Raw genomic sequence first — 15,170 nt, 5'->3', positions numbered from 1 at the left:
GCCTTGTTCTCCACTGTCCTCATTACTCTTCAGTATTGAGTAACGGGAAATATATGTGCCTCGTGCGTAACAAAATGCGATTGACATCCAAATCAGCATGAAATTCTGTTGAAGATTACACATGCAAAAGGTGGAGGCAGAACAACAAGATCTAATTCAACCAAGCCTATCCCTGGAGACAGAGAGGAAGATGGAAAGAGAAACGCAGAGCAGGGGACGGAAAGCAAAAATGGGCAGATGGAGAGGGGAGAGGTCCTCGACTGGTCAGGTCTGGGGCAGGAGGGGAGATGAGGAGGGGGTACAGGGGGACAAAAAAGGACATCGTGGAAGGGAGAGAGAGTGAGGCAACAGGACGGGGTCAGCCTGTTTGTGCAGGAGAAGGTAAGGGAATAAGACAGAAAGTAACAAAACAGCTTAAGGATATTTGGAGTAGAAGGAAAATAAGAGCAGACAATCCAAAGAGACACATGGGCAGGAGGACGAAGGAAAGGCAGGAGAAGCCAAAAGGTAGGAAAGAAGATAGGATGATGAAACGTGGAGGGAAAGAAATGAGTGCTTAAGAGGGGAAAAAAAGCACATGTAATATCATAATAAAGGAATGGAGAAAGAGAAATAGAGATGGATGAGTGATGAGCTTTCACATGAAAGAGCAGAGGGGGGAATAAAGTAGGGGTGAGCGAGATGGCCACAGAAGGATAGTTCATATTTAGACAGCTCCGCACTGCACTCGGCTCTGCTTCAACACAGATAACTCTGTACATCCATTAGTTCAACTAATTCCCATCGCCATCTGCCATGCAATTTCAGATGCACCTCTGGAGTTGCAGAAAAGGTTCGGGAGTTTGGGGGGGTGTTCGGAAAATATGAGCTTAATTTGCTTAATTTGAGGTTCCTAATGTTTCCATAACTGAAAAGTGGAAGTCCTACTGGAAATCAGGTGAGGTAAGAGTGATCTCATGTCCCTCTCTTAAGAATAAATGGCGTCCACTTCTCCTGGCTGATGGATTTTTCTTCGAAATGAAGACCCAGTTTATGAAGAGCTGTCCTGATCGTCGTCTCTGACTTCAATTCCACATATCTTTCATTTTTCAATTTAAACGGCCATTTCTAATGACAATGAAAGTCAAAGTGCAGAAAAATGATGGTTCTCTTACCTTCATAAGCTACCTTAAATCCATGGGCGCTTACTGCAAAGTCACTGGTAAGCCTCAGTGAAAAAATGGAGCCAGAACTGGTAACAGGCGGAGGGATGGTAAATCCTGTTAACCTGCAGATAAGAGAGAGAGAAACCGCAGTACTGAATGTATGATTTCATTGATATGAATTACATAAATATGCTTATAACAATAAAAATGTATTGTGCTGTTGTAACTTGAGCCTAATTAAAAATGCAAGACAAATGTTTTAATTAAATCGATGTGATGACAGTCCAACATGACCCGCATCAATTGAAAGAATTATTACCGTGGTAAAACATTTGCATGTCAGCTTTCACATAAACCAGTTCAAGAACAATCAACGCCCAGCAACGGATTCTGAGTGACATCTACTACCATGTAGGCTTTTCCCCCAAATTGTAATGATTCCAAAAAAGACAACGCTGTTGAAACGTTGTGAGGCTGAAACCAAAACCTCAACATCTGTTATTGTTGTATTTTAATTAGATAAGCCTTCAGGTGAAGTGGCTGACCGTACATTTATAAAGTCCTGTTGAGAGAGGTGTGTGCACTAAAATGCAACGATACAGAAAACCTGCACACCAAAGTAACCATCACTTAAAAAAATAATGACCTCACACCGCTGGTGAGTTCGTGCTCTGTAACTTTTTGTGTGTAATAAAGCATGACCGCTCTGAGAATCGTGACGCAATTTGTCCCCCAATAATATATCGGATACAACACAATCAAAACCCAAGCGAGAATATTCCCTACTGTTGGACGGTGTTTGATGGCTGGCAGCTGCATTGTAACAGACTGCTTCATTACTGCATTTCAAATTAGGTGCAGATCCAAACAAATCCATTTACTTTCACGGCGTCGTAAACAAGATGTGTTGCTGACCATTCCTCAGCGGCAGTTGCTGATGTTCTATCGACCTTCCCCTGCTGTAAGCCAGGCTGTGTAGCATGGATATAACTTGTGCATGAAAGAAAATGTCTCCTTCTCTATGGTTTCCTCTTCTTGTTATTTTCCGTTGCTAGTTTTGGGGCCGTTTGTGTGTCTGAACCTCTACCTGACAATAAGCCAGGTGAATAATGTCCGTCGTGGGCCAAAGTGTGAAAAAACACAACTTCCCCTTGTGACAGCAAAGAAGAGGGTGCTGTATTTACAGCTTCGATAGAGTTTCCAATTACAGCAGTGTGAACTGTGCTGGTCCTTGCACTAAATAATTACCCTTTGTTGCAGGTACTGCACAGCATGCCAAGATACTGCTAAAAGTCAATTGCTATATGAGGCAATTTTGAATACATTTATGGAGGAAACAGAACTGAAAATGTAACATTGTTAGAAACCTAATCATTCACAAGAGAACTGTTGTAAATTTGCATGCTATCATGGTTAAATTAAAAGTGGACGCAAGTGGCAAGGCCTGTGCATCAAAAGATAAGTCTTTGGTGGAGTGCTTGAACAGAAACAACAAGCACAGGAGAAAGGATTAAAATAATTCACTTTTTATGGTTTTACTTATTGTTTCGATGTCGTTTGTTTAGGCAATATTCAAGCTGGCCACAATCTACATATCAAAAGGCAATATGTATTTTGCAGGCCCCAAACCCTGTTACGTGTGCACATAGTGCAGAGCTATGCTATAGGACACGAATATCTACATATGTGAGAGAATATTATCGAGGAAATCACTCAAAGAAATGGCAGTGCCTTCAATATCTCAGGATCATTAGAAATATGGCTCCAGTCAGAGGTCACATGAAAATGTCAAGTGTGGACACATGAGATTGATCTGCCTACAGTTCTGTGTTTCTGCTCACAAAGGCCTCGTTGAAAAGAGAAGCGTGTGACCCTTGCCTCTCTCTCTCTCTGGCCCCAGCGTTAAGTGCTGTGGCATGTAACTAACGAGCCCTCAATCTTTCCCCCCTTTTCAATGAAACACAGTTTGATATCAAGCTGGGATAGTCTTTCAAATTAGGCCCTCTTACCTAAAGTCCGGGGAGGGGGATCCATTGGGGGGGGGTAATTATTGGCTGAGCAGAACAGAAATCACAGAACAATCAGTGGCTGCAGAATACATGCTCGCGCAAAGGTCACTGCCACCCACCAAGACGGGTGCAATGCAGTTACACAATGACTCCAAAAAGTCTTGACCTACAAGGATTTCTGAATGATTGGGACAAATGAAAACTGATGTTTCTCCATTAATCAAAACGTCGAGCAAAATCTTTACTTGGTGTTGCAGCACTGACTGTGAGGGCAGAGTGTACAGACGATAGGAAAAAGATGTGCTGCTATGGCAACATGTGACACAGAGAGACAAAAAGGGAAAAGAAAACAAATGCAGTGTTCAGGCAACATACACAGGGTACTGTGAAGTAGTCCTGATGTCCCCTAAAACCAACAGGACGTCTGAAACAAAGAAAATGCATTTCCTCATGACCACAAGCAAGGTGAATGGAATGCCAAAGAAAAAGCTTAGCCGACATGCCAAACTGAAACTCAGACTCACGTTCCGAGTCTCAGCAGGCTAAATCCTTTCGTAGATTGCACTGTGGCACAAAAAAAAGCAAGGGGATGAGGATGTCACGGGGTTAGTGTACATGAGGGGAAGACGTCTTTTCTAAGGCCGTCAGTGAGAAGGATTAGGAGGTGACAGTCTCGGTGGAGTTGGCGAAAGACTTATTTCGGATTCAGTCAGGTCATGTCTCAAGTCAGATGGGTCAAGATAAAGCAGGAATGATTTAAACCTAAAAAAAAAAAAAAACCTGAACAAGCAACATCTTGCCCAAACCATGGGCATGAAAGCGGGCGACTGCCAAAGAAAACACTCGTTCTTCATTAAACCAAAGGAGAGCAGACGACATTTTGACACATTTTCCTCAAGGAGTCTTCAGTGTATTGTCAGAATATCTTACGTGATGGTTTGTTCAAACCAAAGAAGCACATTGTGACCTGAGTAGGTCCTTAACAAAAAGGCAGACAAAGAGATCTCCGTCACTTGTTGCTTTGGCAACGGCAGCATCGGGTGAATGGTTTGAAAATGTCATTAACAAATAAACACCATGGGGCTTGTTGTCTCCTCTGACAAGGAGCTTGTGATTGAGCTATCAGATACAAGTCTGCTACTAAATAACACTCCTATTTGAAATTCTACAAAGAAGACTCTAATCTGACTTTGCATGGTCGGCTAGACTCACTAGGGAATTTCTATTTTCATTTGCGATGGTGAAAGTACAACAGTTTATGGTATCAGAGTAAAGATGAACATTTATCAAGAGGAAGTAAAAGTTAAGTACAAGGACAGACATTAATGTTTGTCATAAATTTGTTCAAATTTTCCTTAGCAACTATAACATCTTACATTTAATCGACAGCTTGTTCCAGCTCACTGCGAAAGCCCTTGCTGGTTTCCTGGAATACCGTGTGAACAGGCGAGAAAGGAAATGTTTAACCACACCATTCACAGACCTGCTATTGTCGACTCTCTTTTTAAAAGCTTGTAGAGAATTTGCACATCAGAAAAAGAGTTAAGTACTTTTTTATATCCAATGAGTAAAGGGAAGTAGAGTGGAGCGTTTGGATTGAAATACACAATACTTTTGTGACGAAGAGATTCCAATTCCAGAGCAAAGAAGGTCATACAATGCACAGTAGATAATGCAGCGCAGTCACATTCGCAGCCAATCAGAAGCATTCGTTGTGACCTTTGATGGAAGCTGGTGCATTAGGTCAAACAAAGTCCGGAGCAATGTATTTGCTATATAGATATAACTACGTTAAACTTTGTACAGCTCATTGAATCAAAACTGCACAGTGCTACAAGTGGGAGTCAAATAAAAACTGGTTCTAATGCATCTGTATTGGACTCCACCGGGTCAACGGAAAATGCCACTGTGGCTCTGGAGACGCCAGGTGTCTGAACAGCTATGGCTCCACCCGTTTATGGATCAGAGCAACACCAACGGCAGCAGCATGACTGTGTGTGTGCCTGGGAGCAGGGTGCCGATGATTGCCTGGACAGATGCAGCCTTCCCTTCCACCTGAACGCACTACATCAGCCCTGAAGGTAGCTGTCAGACATTCCCGCCATCTCATTAGTGTGTCACGGTAGTGACGTGCCATAGAGAGGAAGAGGGAAGAGAGAGTTGTACCTCTATTTGTCTGACTCACTGTCTCTCGCCCTCCATCTGTATTCCCCTCTGTGTAGCACTAGCTCTTTCTGTCACACTAGGTTTCTCGGTTTCCCGTTGCACGGGGCTGCTCATATTCACTGTTGCTCTTCCTTTTCCTGTCTTGCTGGTTCAACGTTTGTGTCGCTTTGCCTCTTTGTATCTTTGTTTGCCTCTGCTCACCTGCTACACCAACTCTGAACCCGTGTCCCCTGGGAAAAGAAGAGGAACAAACAGCGGACAGGAGGGTGGAAGAGCCCTTAAGTGCTCGGACTGATCTCACCGAGTAACCAACAATTAAAGTGAACCACTTGCCTTTAGTTTATGATAATGGTAATGATAATGATAAATGGAGCAAAATATGGCATGTTACTTAATAAGGTGAATAATGGCCTGTTAGCTACCTCCTCAAAACAGCTGGAGATGATTAATAGACTTATTTTGTACCGACATGTCCTAACTCATTACAGCAGCCCTAGACACTGACATTTCGGTTTAATAACTGCAGTAATAAAGGTCAAATCATGCCATCAATTAATTCATCCCAGGCTGTGTGGAATGTAACAAAAAAAAATGTAATTTTTTGAATTGCAAAAGGTGAATCTAATATGGTGAATTGCCTGGGGAATGATCAGAAAAGTTTATATTCGTCTCTGTGTCTAGTATGCCATGCGACTTGTGGAGCGCAGAATCCGAGTTGCGTTTCTACAGTTTGCAACTGTAAGTAATTCTCCAGATGTAAATAGGCAGGGTGTCAAATGCAAAAACAAAACTGGGATAAATATGAGCTATCATTTCAAAAAAACAAATTAGTTCACGGGTGTGCAGACAAAAGGGTAATTAATCCTCTGCCATCTGCATTGTGGTTCTGGTGTATTTGTGTGAAGACACACCGAGCATAGATTTGATTTAGGTTATCCTGGTTGGAGGTGACAAAGCAACAGCAGATACATAACGAAGCGCCGCACAGCCATTAATCCTGCTTTTACTTCGTGAAAACCTCAGGCTACTTTCAGTTATTTGGAAGGAGATTTTTATCAAGTCGTAATGAGCCACAAAGTTACTTCACCCATCACAACTGATGATTAGTTTGAGACTGAAGATAAATATGGTGTCGAAACGGCTTACAGGTCGCATTACTCATTTACATGCATGCGATTTTGTAGAGTTTCATTTATATTCTGCATCGTCCCACCGCAACCAACCAGTCTACGTGGATTGGCTGTGGCCAACTCTGTGCACTGCGTGGTGACCAGCTGCTTTCTTCAGAGACTCATTTAACACTAGCCTGCTGCATAATTGTTCCAAAGTGCTTTCTGCACTGTTAAAATAGACATCGTAAAACGAGGGCATTACAATAGTACTACTGGAACAAATTACAGTTAGATTTGGATGTGATTTTTATTTACTGGCTGGGCGAAGCCAGAATGGCCTAATTCAAATAATATAGCTACGGTAGGCCATCATCTGATTAGAACTATTGATGCATTAATGTGTGGTCATCTCTTTAATTAATGTGGCAGCTGGTAAAGGTGGAGCTAATTTTAACTACTTTGATTTGGCTAAATACAACTTAATAGAGCATAGTTTATTAGTTGATTTATCATTTGTATTGAGAATCTGAATAGTAACTATACTATTGTACAATAGTTACCTCTGAGATGTAGTGGACGAGAAGTATAAAGTGACACAAAATGGAAATACTCGAGTAAATCAGACTACAAGTACCTAGTAACTACTGTTCTTAAGTGCAGTACTTGAGTAGCCTAGATGTACTTTGTTACATTCCACCGCTGCTAGAACAAGAGCAAAACTTGTTTTCAAGAGCACACCGTTTATAGATCAAGCCTCTAATTAAAATGTAAAATGTACAAAATCTTTTTCGACAAATGGGAGAAAAAAAAGATACTTAAAAATGCTCATAACAATATGCAATGGTTCCAAAAAGTATGACATGTAGCCTACATGAGTGGTAAAAATGTTTAACTATCTTTTCACCTTTATCTCAATATGAATTGCACTGGTGTGTTTTTTTAAGTACAAACTTTGCTATATTAAAGTTTCAAATTGACTGTCACTTAAAGTACCTTTTTCTCACTTTTTAGTCACACAACTGTTTTTAGCTGTATATTTACAATGTTTAGTTAAGGGCCTTCACTTATTCACAGGCGTGCACTAGTCATAGTAATTGTATAATGACAGCAGCAACAACAAAAATAAAAATAAAAGGCTTTAACACACTAACTCACCTCCTTTCCTCTACCATGCTTAATATATAATTTCAGCACAATAATGAGTGCTTCAACCAGCCAGTCTCAGGCACGAGGGATTGAACGTAACGTAAGTGCAGCACCGAGTGAGAGGGGAAAAAAACTTCACAGAGCAAAGAGAATACATTGATCAATGGGGAGACACACTAATCAGGCCCATCACGATGATGTCGATTCTTTTTCATGTTAAAAATTCATTGTCGCTTTTGTCGTGTTCCCTTCTGAATGCCTTAATTAATTAAAAGCATTAATAAATTAAAAAGCCGTCTTTAATCTCTATCAAGACTTTTATTCATAATTACCCTGGAAGGGGAAAAGAAAAGCATAAAGGGCTGCCTGTCATTGTGTTCACCTTCTTACTTATTCAAGCTGAGGATACACCTGAGCCAACAACACATCAACATACATTCAAAACAGGGACGGGAAAAACGGGAAGAAAAACTGGGTTGCCATATGGAAATGTGCATCTTTCAGAACAAGTTGCTGGAAAACAGATTGGGAAAGTTTGTGCTGCATCTTTCTTGACAAAGTTATACAAAAGATTTGAAAACACAAGGTAAGGAAGCTTGTTTTTTTTTCCTTCTTCTGAGTGATTTTTGTTTTGCAGTGAATTAATTGTGTACGACCAGGCGTTCTACTAGCGTACATTTTGGGCCCCAGAGGCACAGCAAAGACTGCGTCATGGAATTAACATTTTCTGGCTCCTCACAACATAGTCCCACATTGTGAGGAAATCCACCATTTGGAAAAAAACAAAAGTGTGACTAAAACACAAAGAACAACGTTGCTATTTAGAGGTTTGGGCCGGATAAGCAAAAACCCATCACAATTTGAGCCATCGGCTTTTGTCTCGTTGCAAGAATTATTTGTGCTTTTCCTCCTCCTCTCTGAATGGCAGGATTAGTTCCATGTGAATTCAAAAAGTCTCATCAAAATATCATCTCTGGTTCCTTGTTTTGCAAATTGTTAACCCTCTATGTGACACAGCTAATCAGCAATGGCTCTTAAACGCTTTCTGACAAGAAACCTACACTCAGTGTCCACTCTATTAGGTGCCATCTAATGTAATCCAATACAACTGTCCTCCCAGACAGTCTACTATCATGATTGCCTATGATGTTGACTTTGTCAGAGCAGGTATTAATTACACTACATATTTCAGCAGTTAAGTCATGGTAAGTGAAGGTGCTCTACTGGACTGCAATATGCTGAGAGGCATTTAGAATATTCTACCCCTCTCATGGATGGAATTTACCAAAATAGAAACACCACTCAATATGTAGTCAAATACAACATCACCTTTAACTATGACATCAATAATAAACAATTTAATTTACACTTTCCAATATTGTCACCAAAATAGGCCACACCTCATTAAGGGGCCACTGTTCTTAAAGGAACAGTGTGTGAGATTTAGTGGCATCTGCTGGTGTGCTGCAGATTGCAACCAACTAAATACCCCCGCGCTCACCCCTCCCTTTGCAAGCATGTTGGACAACCTTCAGGTTGGGAGAGTTATCTTTAGGATTTTATTACAACTGTGAGCTACTCTTATACAAACATAAATAGAATTTTAAAAAAAATTTAAAAAAATTCAGAACAGGATCAGAATTCATAGATATAACAGCAAAGTCACTATATTTCAGTATTGCAGATTTTGCAACAGCCCTTCTACAGCATTGCACACTTCCATGTTTTATTCCTGACCACAGGCATCATGGGGACTAAGCAGAGGGATGGAACATGGGTTTAAGAGCACTGTGCTTCAATAGTTAACACTTTCTGTATTTGCCTTTATGTAATTATAGTATTTGTTCAATAAAAGAATGTTGGAAATACAATCTTTTATTTTTTTACTTAACAAGCCACTTGATGTATTTCAGCAGTAACCTGTACTGAAAGCAGCAGAAAGGCAAAAGTGATTACACTTTAAAGTCTATCCATCCAAAGTAATGTTGTTATCACATATTTTCCTCCTATCGTGCATCCCTACTCCCAAACCTCCCATTCATATGCAGTACCACCACCACTGCACACAACAAAAACTAAGTTAAACTAGAATTAAGTTCTTGATTGTTATATCTCAAATTATGGTGAAAAACATAAAGACGTGAGACTTAAAGAAATATTATTTAATATTAGATACCCTCAAAAACAATCAGTGTGCCATTGTCAAGCTTAAAATGTCTGTGGATAAGGCCGTCTCATTTATTTATTTATTTTTACCACCACAGAGCAAATTGTATATATGGTGTAGTTTGTATATTTGACAATCAACTCTTCTTCTTGGACAGAAGAAATTACAAATTAAACTATCTCTAGTTTTGGGATGAATTTACGGTTGATGATAAAAAGGACAAGAAGTCATCTGAAAGATGACATTGGATGAGGAAGAATGTCAGCAGTACTGGCGTTTATTCCACTAGAAGGGCAGTCCCTGAATGGGCCTGAAACTTCAACTCAACATCAAATAGTAATTTCAACCACAAAAAGTGAACTCATGCAGCTCAACTGAGATAAATACTTCAACAACACACTTGTACTCAAGTACTGATGGTATGCACAAGCTGTTGTATAAAAAAGGCAACAAATAGTGCGTGCACGCAATATTCTTAATTATTTTTAAATTTACTGAAACCCAAATAAAGTTGTCTTGCAATGGACTAAAATGACTTTTGAACTGCAATGAGTATACCTGCGTCTTGCTGTCCTCGTATTGCATTTATTTTGTGTTGTTGTATTTGTTTTTATATGGACTCATGGGTCTGGAAATAAAGTTGAATATCAATCCATGAAGCCGCTTTTAGTGTTTAATAATATGCGTTGTTTTGTTCTATATTATAAGGTGTTCCTATTATATAGCCACGTCCATACACACAACATATAAATAATAAGAACACATTGCTTTTTTTGTTTGTCAAGCCAAGAAAAGCACAGGTGCACTAAAACATTGATTATGGCTTTGGTCGATGTAGGTACCCCACTACGTCATGGCAGTTAGGCAGAAATCAAAATACCCATTAGCTCACGTTACACATGTGCTTTTGGGATACTTTATGCTCTGCACAATGAACGCGTGTTTGAGCGTGTGACGTTACGGCAATCACACTGACATTCGATGATGCTGATCTTTCCGTCATGTTATTATCCATGGCACCGGTCAATATTTTCAATACTTGTGTCCGACATTTAGCGTTATACGAAGACTTAACGCTCAGCGTTTTACATGTAAGTAAGCATAGTCGTTATGTAACTAGAGCAAACTTTACCTTCAAGTAACATTGCTGTGAGGACATTATTTAATTATGTAAATGAAGACTGCAGAATAAAGTGAAAGAAGCCACTTACTAAAGTTACGAGCACATGTCAAACCGAAGCTTCCTCTGCACACATCTTTCCTGCAGGTGCCTGGCTGTCTGTCGACTCTAATGACAGTTTGATTTTACGCGTTTGCTGGAGTGTGGGAGACTTGTGCTGCATTCAGGAATACTGGGAAATTCGGCATACATCTTTTCCTGTACAATAGGGAATTCACAGTCTGAATGTCTACATCTTGACTGAGGGGCGGTAGTGGAAGAAGAACTGAGATCTGATACTAATTGTGATTTAGAAACACCTGCAGTATAAATACAGTTTCACAGCTGATTTATCGAAATCGTATGGAGGTTTGACAGTGTCATTTAATTTTAAAGTTATTATTGGCAATGGAGTAAAACTCCTGGCAGTGTGACAACACTAGTTATACTTGACAGCCAATAAATTTATCTAAGCATATGAAGCAGCAACGTCAACAGCATGTGTGATCGCTCAACACATAACTTGTTGATGTTGTGCCATTTTGCTGCCATTAAACTCAAATTACTGGCATTAAAATTCCCTCTGTTTATTACACACAGGTTTGCGCCAATGTGTTGTGGTGAAGCTGTATATTTTGGTTTGGCTTAGTTTAAGATACTTGAAGTACAAGAGAAATCTAAGTATGGCAATACTTTACCACGCTCCTGGAGAGAACAATATGGATGCAAAGTCATAGCAATGTCAGCAATTGTTCTATAATTGCTCAGAGACCTAGACACAAGGCATTATATTTCGAGGCTTTTAAACAAAATGTGCAGCAAGAGTAATATATGTGAGATCATTAAGTGATGTGAAGTCAACCAGCATGGTGACAAACCTTTCATAAGCCTGACCTTGAAAACAGCATTATGCGACATAATCTTTTAAGTATCTAAAGTGATTCAGCTGCTAAAGTATCAACAATGATTCAGCTCTTGAATTATTCCCCTTCATTCCCACTCTTTGCTATGCACATGTGACCTCGAGGGAAATCATTTTGGCACTGTCTTTTAGAGGTTCTGATGGAGGATGCTTTTGAATACAAGTGAATAATCAGACGCTAAGATGTCCGTTTAAAAAAAAAAAAAGCTTTTGACAGTTTTAAAAGTTTATGTGTCTATCTGCTCGGACGAGAGATAATCTTCTAATAGTCTATAAAGAGTGGTTTTATTTTGAGCAATTTGATTTGACAAGAAAAATGTGAAACCTTTGTGGCGTTTTACTTTGAAATCCAAACACAAAGTGATTCTTTAAAGCAGGAGTCATTTTGGAAAAGTAGGAAATAGAACATCCTGAAAAAATGCTGCAGTTCAGATTCTTTCTGAAACAGACATATTATATTTCCTCTTTTTTATGGGCAAACAACCAAATATTATGGATTTGTTTTCACTCGGCAAGTCAATCTCATTGTGATGATTTAAGTTGTTGTAAAATGTCTGTCTAAACTGAGCCTTCAGTGTTGTATTTCTCTGTCTATGCATGCACTACCTATAGTCGTCTCACCCTGGGTATACATTTTTCTTTATTAAATGAAATTATCGAACACTACTTAGCTGCATAGTGAGAATTTACCATCCCGTAAAATCAAACACAGCGAGAGCCAAATAATTCTGTTAGAGACAGATACTCAGGAGAGGGATAAAATATAAAAAAGAAACATAAAATAATCTTCCCACATCACTTGAATGTGAAAACAAACTAAGTAAACAGTTGTTTGTCTGCTCAGCGACTAAACCAGGAGATATCTTTGTGTTTGATTTTCATGTTTTCTCTAGATCTGTCTCCTCCGCATAAAGGATTGTGGCTACTGAGCTGACCCATGCATAACTGAAGCCAACAAAGCTATTCAGAAATAAATCCTTGGGATTCTTACCAAAGCTCACGGTTTGATCTTTGCCATGGAAACACATGACTATTTGAAGTGCGTTTCGTGGAGGAAACAGTTTGGGACTTTTTTGTTATGTACTTTGTGTTTGAACAGAATCATGTACATTTTTCTCCCTTTTATTGCTGAAAAAAATCCATTTATATGACTGTCCATATTATCAAATATTGCGCACACACAGAGAAATAGATCTGATACATGTCAGAAAAGAGTGGACACAGTACAGTCCACTGCCAACTTGCATGACAAGAGTAAGCAGTCTTTGTCATGTGTGCATCACAGATGAACCTTCCATTAAAGGCCTCCCTCCCCTCTTACTTCCCGCCCCAGCCTTCAAACACAGCCTTGAAGGTGCATGGCTTCAGGGCCGCTTCCTTACCTCGTCCTGAAGTTAGCCGGGTGTGGATGCCCGTCATACAAAGATAAAAAGTCGTATTCCTCCTCCACAGCGAAAGATTGAAAAACTATATGAATCCTGCTTCCCTCCTCGGCAACAATCACCCAGGTACAGTTCGCTCCATTTGGATATCCATACGGAAACCCGGGGCTTTCTATCGTCCCATTCCTCCCTTTTAAAGTGCCTCCGCAAGTATGGATAAAACCTGGAAAGAAAGGAAAACACACAGTCATTATCAAAGGCACAGCGTGTATGACTCCATTGAGGAGACAGAAACAATAAAATGCTCTTCAATACATGGAAGAAAATGAGTAAATTGTAGAGATCGTTGCAGAAAATGAATTATACTTTGCCTGGTGCACACATCCAAGCAGCAATAAATAAACAGAATGGCTCTAAAACTTTTAAATAGGCCTGTACAGATGCTATTCAAAGTAACATTTCTAGTGTAACAACTGTGTGCACCCTGTAAAGTCCAGGTGCAATATTTCTTCAACTGAGAACAAATTGTTTGTAAAAATCAACATTGTTCTCAGCTGGCAGAAGCTAAGAGGGAAATCTGGCAACGAGCTGCAGAGCCACGTTTTGTGTTTCCATTTACTTTTTTTAGTTCCCATTCTAAAGAACAAAGAACACAAATACTGCTGTCATTATGAAAGAAAATGCATAACTGAGGGCTACAGTGATGTTTTTGAAATGGTATATCGAACAAAAAGCTATTGATTACTGCCCAAGTGGGTCAGCAAGCCGCCAGAGATGAGCAACAAGCAAGGTCTTTCAATTTTGTGCCACTAGCCCTTAACACTCACTTTCACTGCCCACACAACATAGATCTTCGCACCTTGCTGCACTGGTTTGCTGAAAATCAATACCCTTGACACATTAGGTTAAGCATTATACTATCATTCTCAAACTGCAATAATCTGATCGCTCGGCTAAACTTTTGTGGTGTTAATGTAAATGAGCAAATGGGCCACAGCTAAGTAACTGTAACTCAAACACATATACAAGCATAATCTGTCTCACTCACGCACAGACCTTTACAATACACCTTTGCTCACACAATCACAGCTATTCTTTCACATCTCCACATCCAGCATACGCCCTCCCACACTTAAAAACAATGTATGAATTCGCTCCCATACACAGTGTCACACTCAAACAACAAAAACAGAAGGGACTTTTTATATGAGGTTATCTTGCGCGTTGTCTAATGAAATGCAAACTTAATTAAGATGCATGGTTTACCCCCCACACACAATTTACTCCTAGTGTAATTAGCTTTTCACACTTAGGTAGGTACAGGATGTTTTGCATAGTGTTGGCCATACATACGCACTGCAGTATGTGGAAACAAGCAAAACACAAAGATCACTCTGCAGCTATGCAACTGAAATGGCTTCGAACTATAAAAACAGTGGTAATTTCTCCTGATGATACGCACGCCTTCTTATAAACTGATGTTAGCAAACAAAATGTTTAACTCTGAGACAAACTGACAATTCATTTCCCTCTTGTCAAGCTGTTTCATTAGTTTTGGACAAAGCCTTCCAGCTGTTTATATTTCACAACAAAAACAACTCTGTTATCACAAATATGATAATTCTGTGGAACATTTTCCACAATCTTTATATCTTGCAATACCTTCAGGATATTATCCTCACAGGGTTCCTGACGCAGAGTCCCTGACAGTACAGTATATCTCCACCTATTGTCCAGATAACTGACCTGCCCCTGAGACCTATATCCAGTGATCTAGTGGCCTGCCCTTCTTATAGATCCAGTTATGGATACGGTATATCTCATGCCCGTAAAGCTTTATTATGTGTCACCTGGTGATGAGCTGCTGCTCTACATTCAGTGGGGGGGAAATGTTGCCATGGTTTGTTGCATGTCTAAGTTGCAAATATTCTTACCATTCAGCCATCAGGGTAATCATCATCA

The 15,170-nt window shown here is 39.8% G+C and overlaps 1 protein-coding gene across 1 annotated transcript in view; it reads right to left on the bottom strand.

Annotated features, from left to right (window-relative positions):
• LOC142938180 (CUB and sushi domain-containing protein 3-like) overlaps window positions 1-15,170 on the bottom strand; it is a 194,277-nt gene that overhangs the window by 166,144 nt on the left and 12,963 nt on the right. The window contains exons 2-3 of the mRNA XM_076081426.1: window positions 13,209-13,431; window positions 1,155-1,267 (exon numbers count right to left, since the gene is read on the bottom strand). Of these exons, the coding sequence (XP_075937541.1) occupies window positions 1,155-1,267; window positions 13,209-13,431 (336 nt within the window). The remainder of the gene's footprint in view (window positions 1-1,154; window positions 1,268-13,208; window positions 13,432-15,170) is intronic.

Source organism: Anarhichas minor, unplaced genomic scaffold (assembly GCF_050575085.1).
Source record: "Anarhichas minor isolate MPS153535 unplaced genomic scaffold, ASM5057508v1 ptg000080l, whole genome shotgun sequence".
In the NCBI taxonomy this organism is placed as follows: Eukaryota; Metazoa; Chordata; class Actinopteri; order Perciformes; family Anarhichadidae; genus Anarhichas; species Anarhichas minor.
The sequence above is the reverse complement of the archived record's forward strand: the minus strand, read 5'-3'. Positions and strand labels throughout refer to the sequence as shown.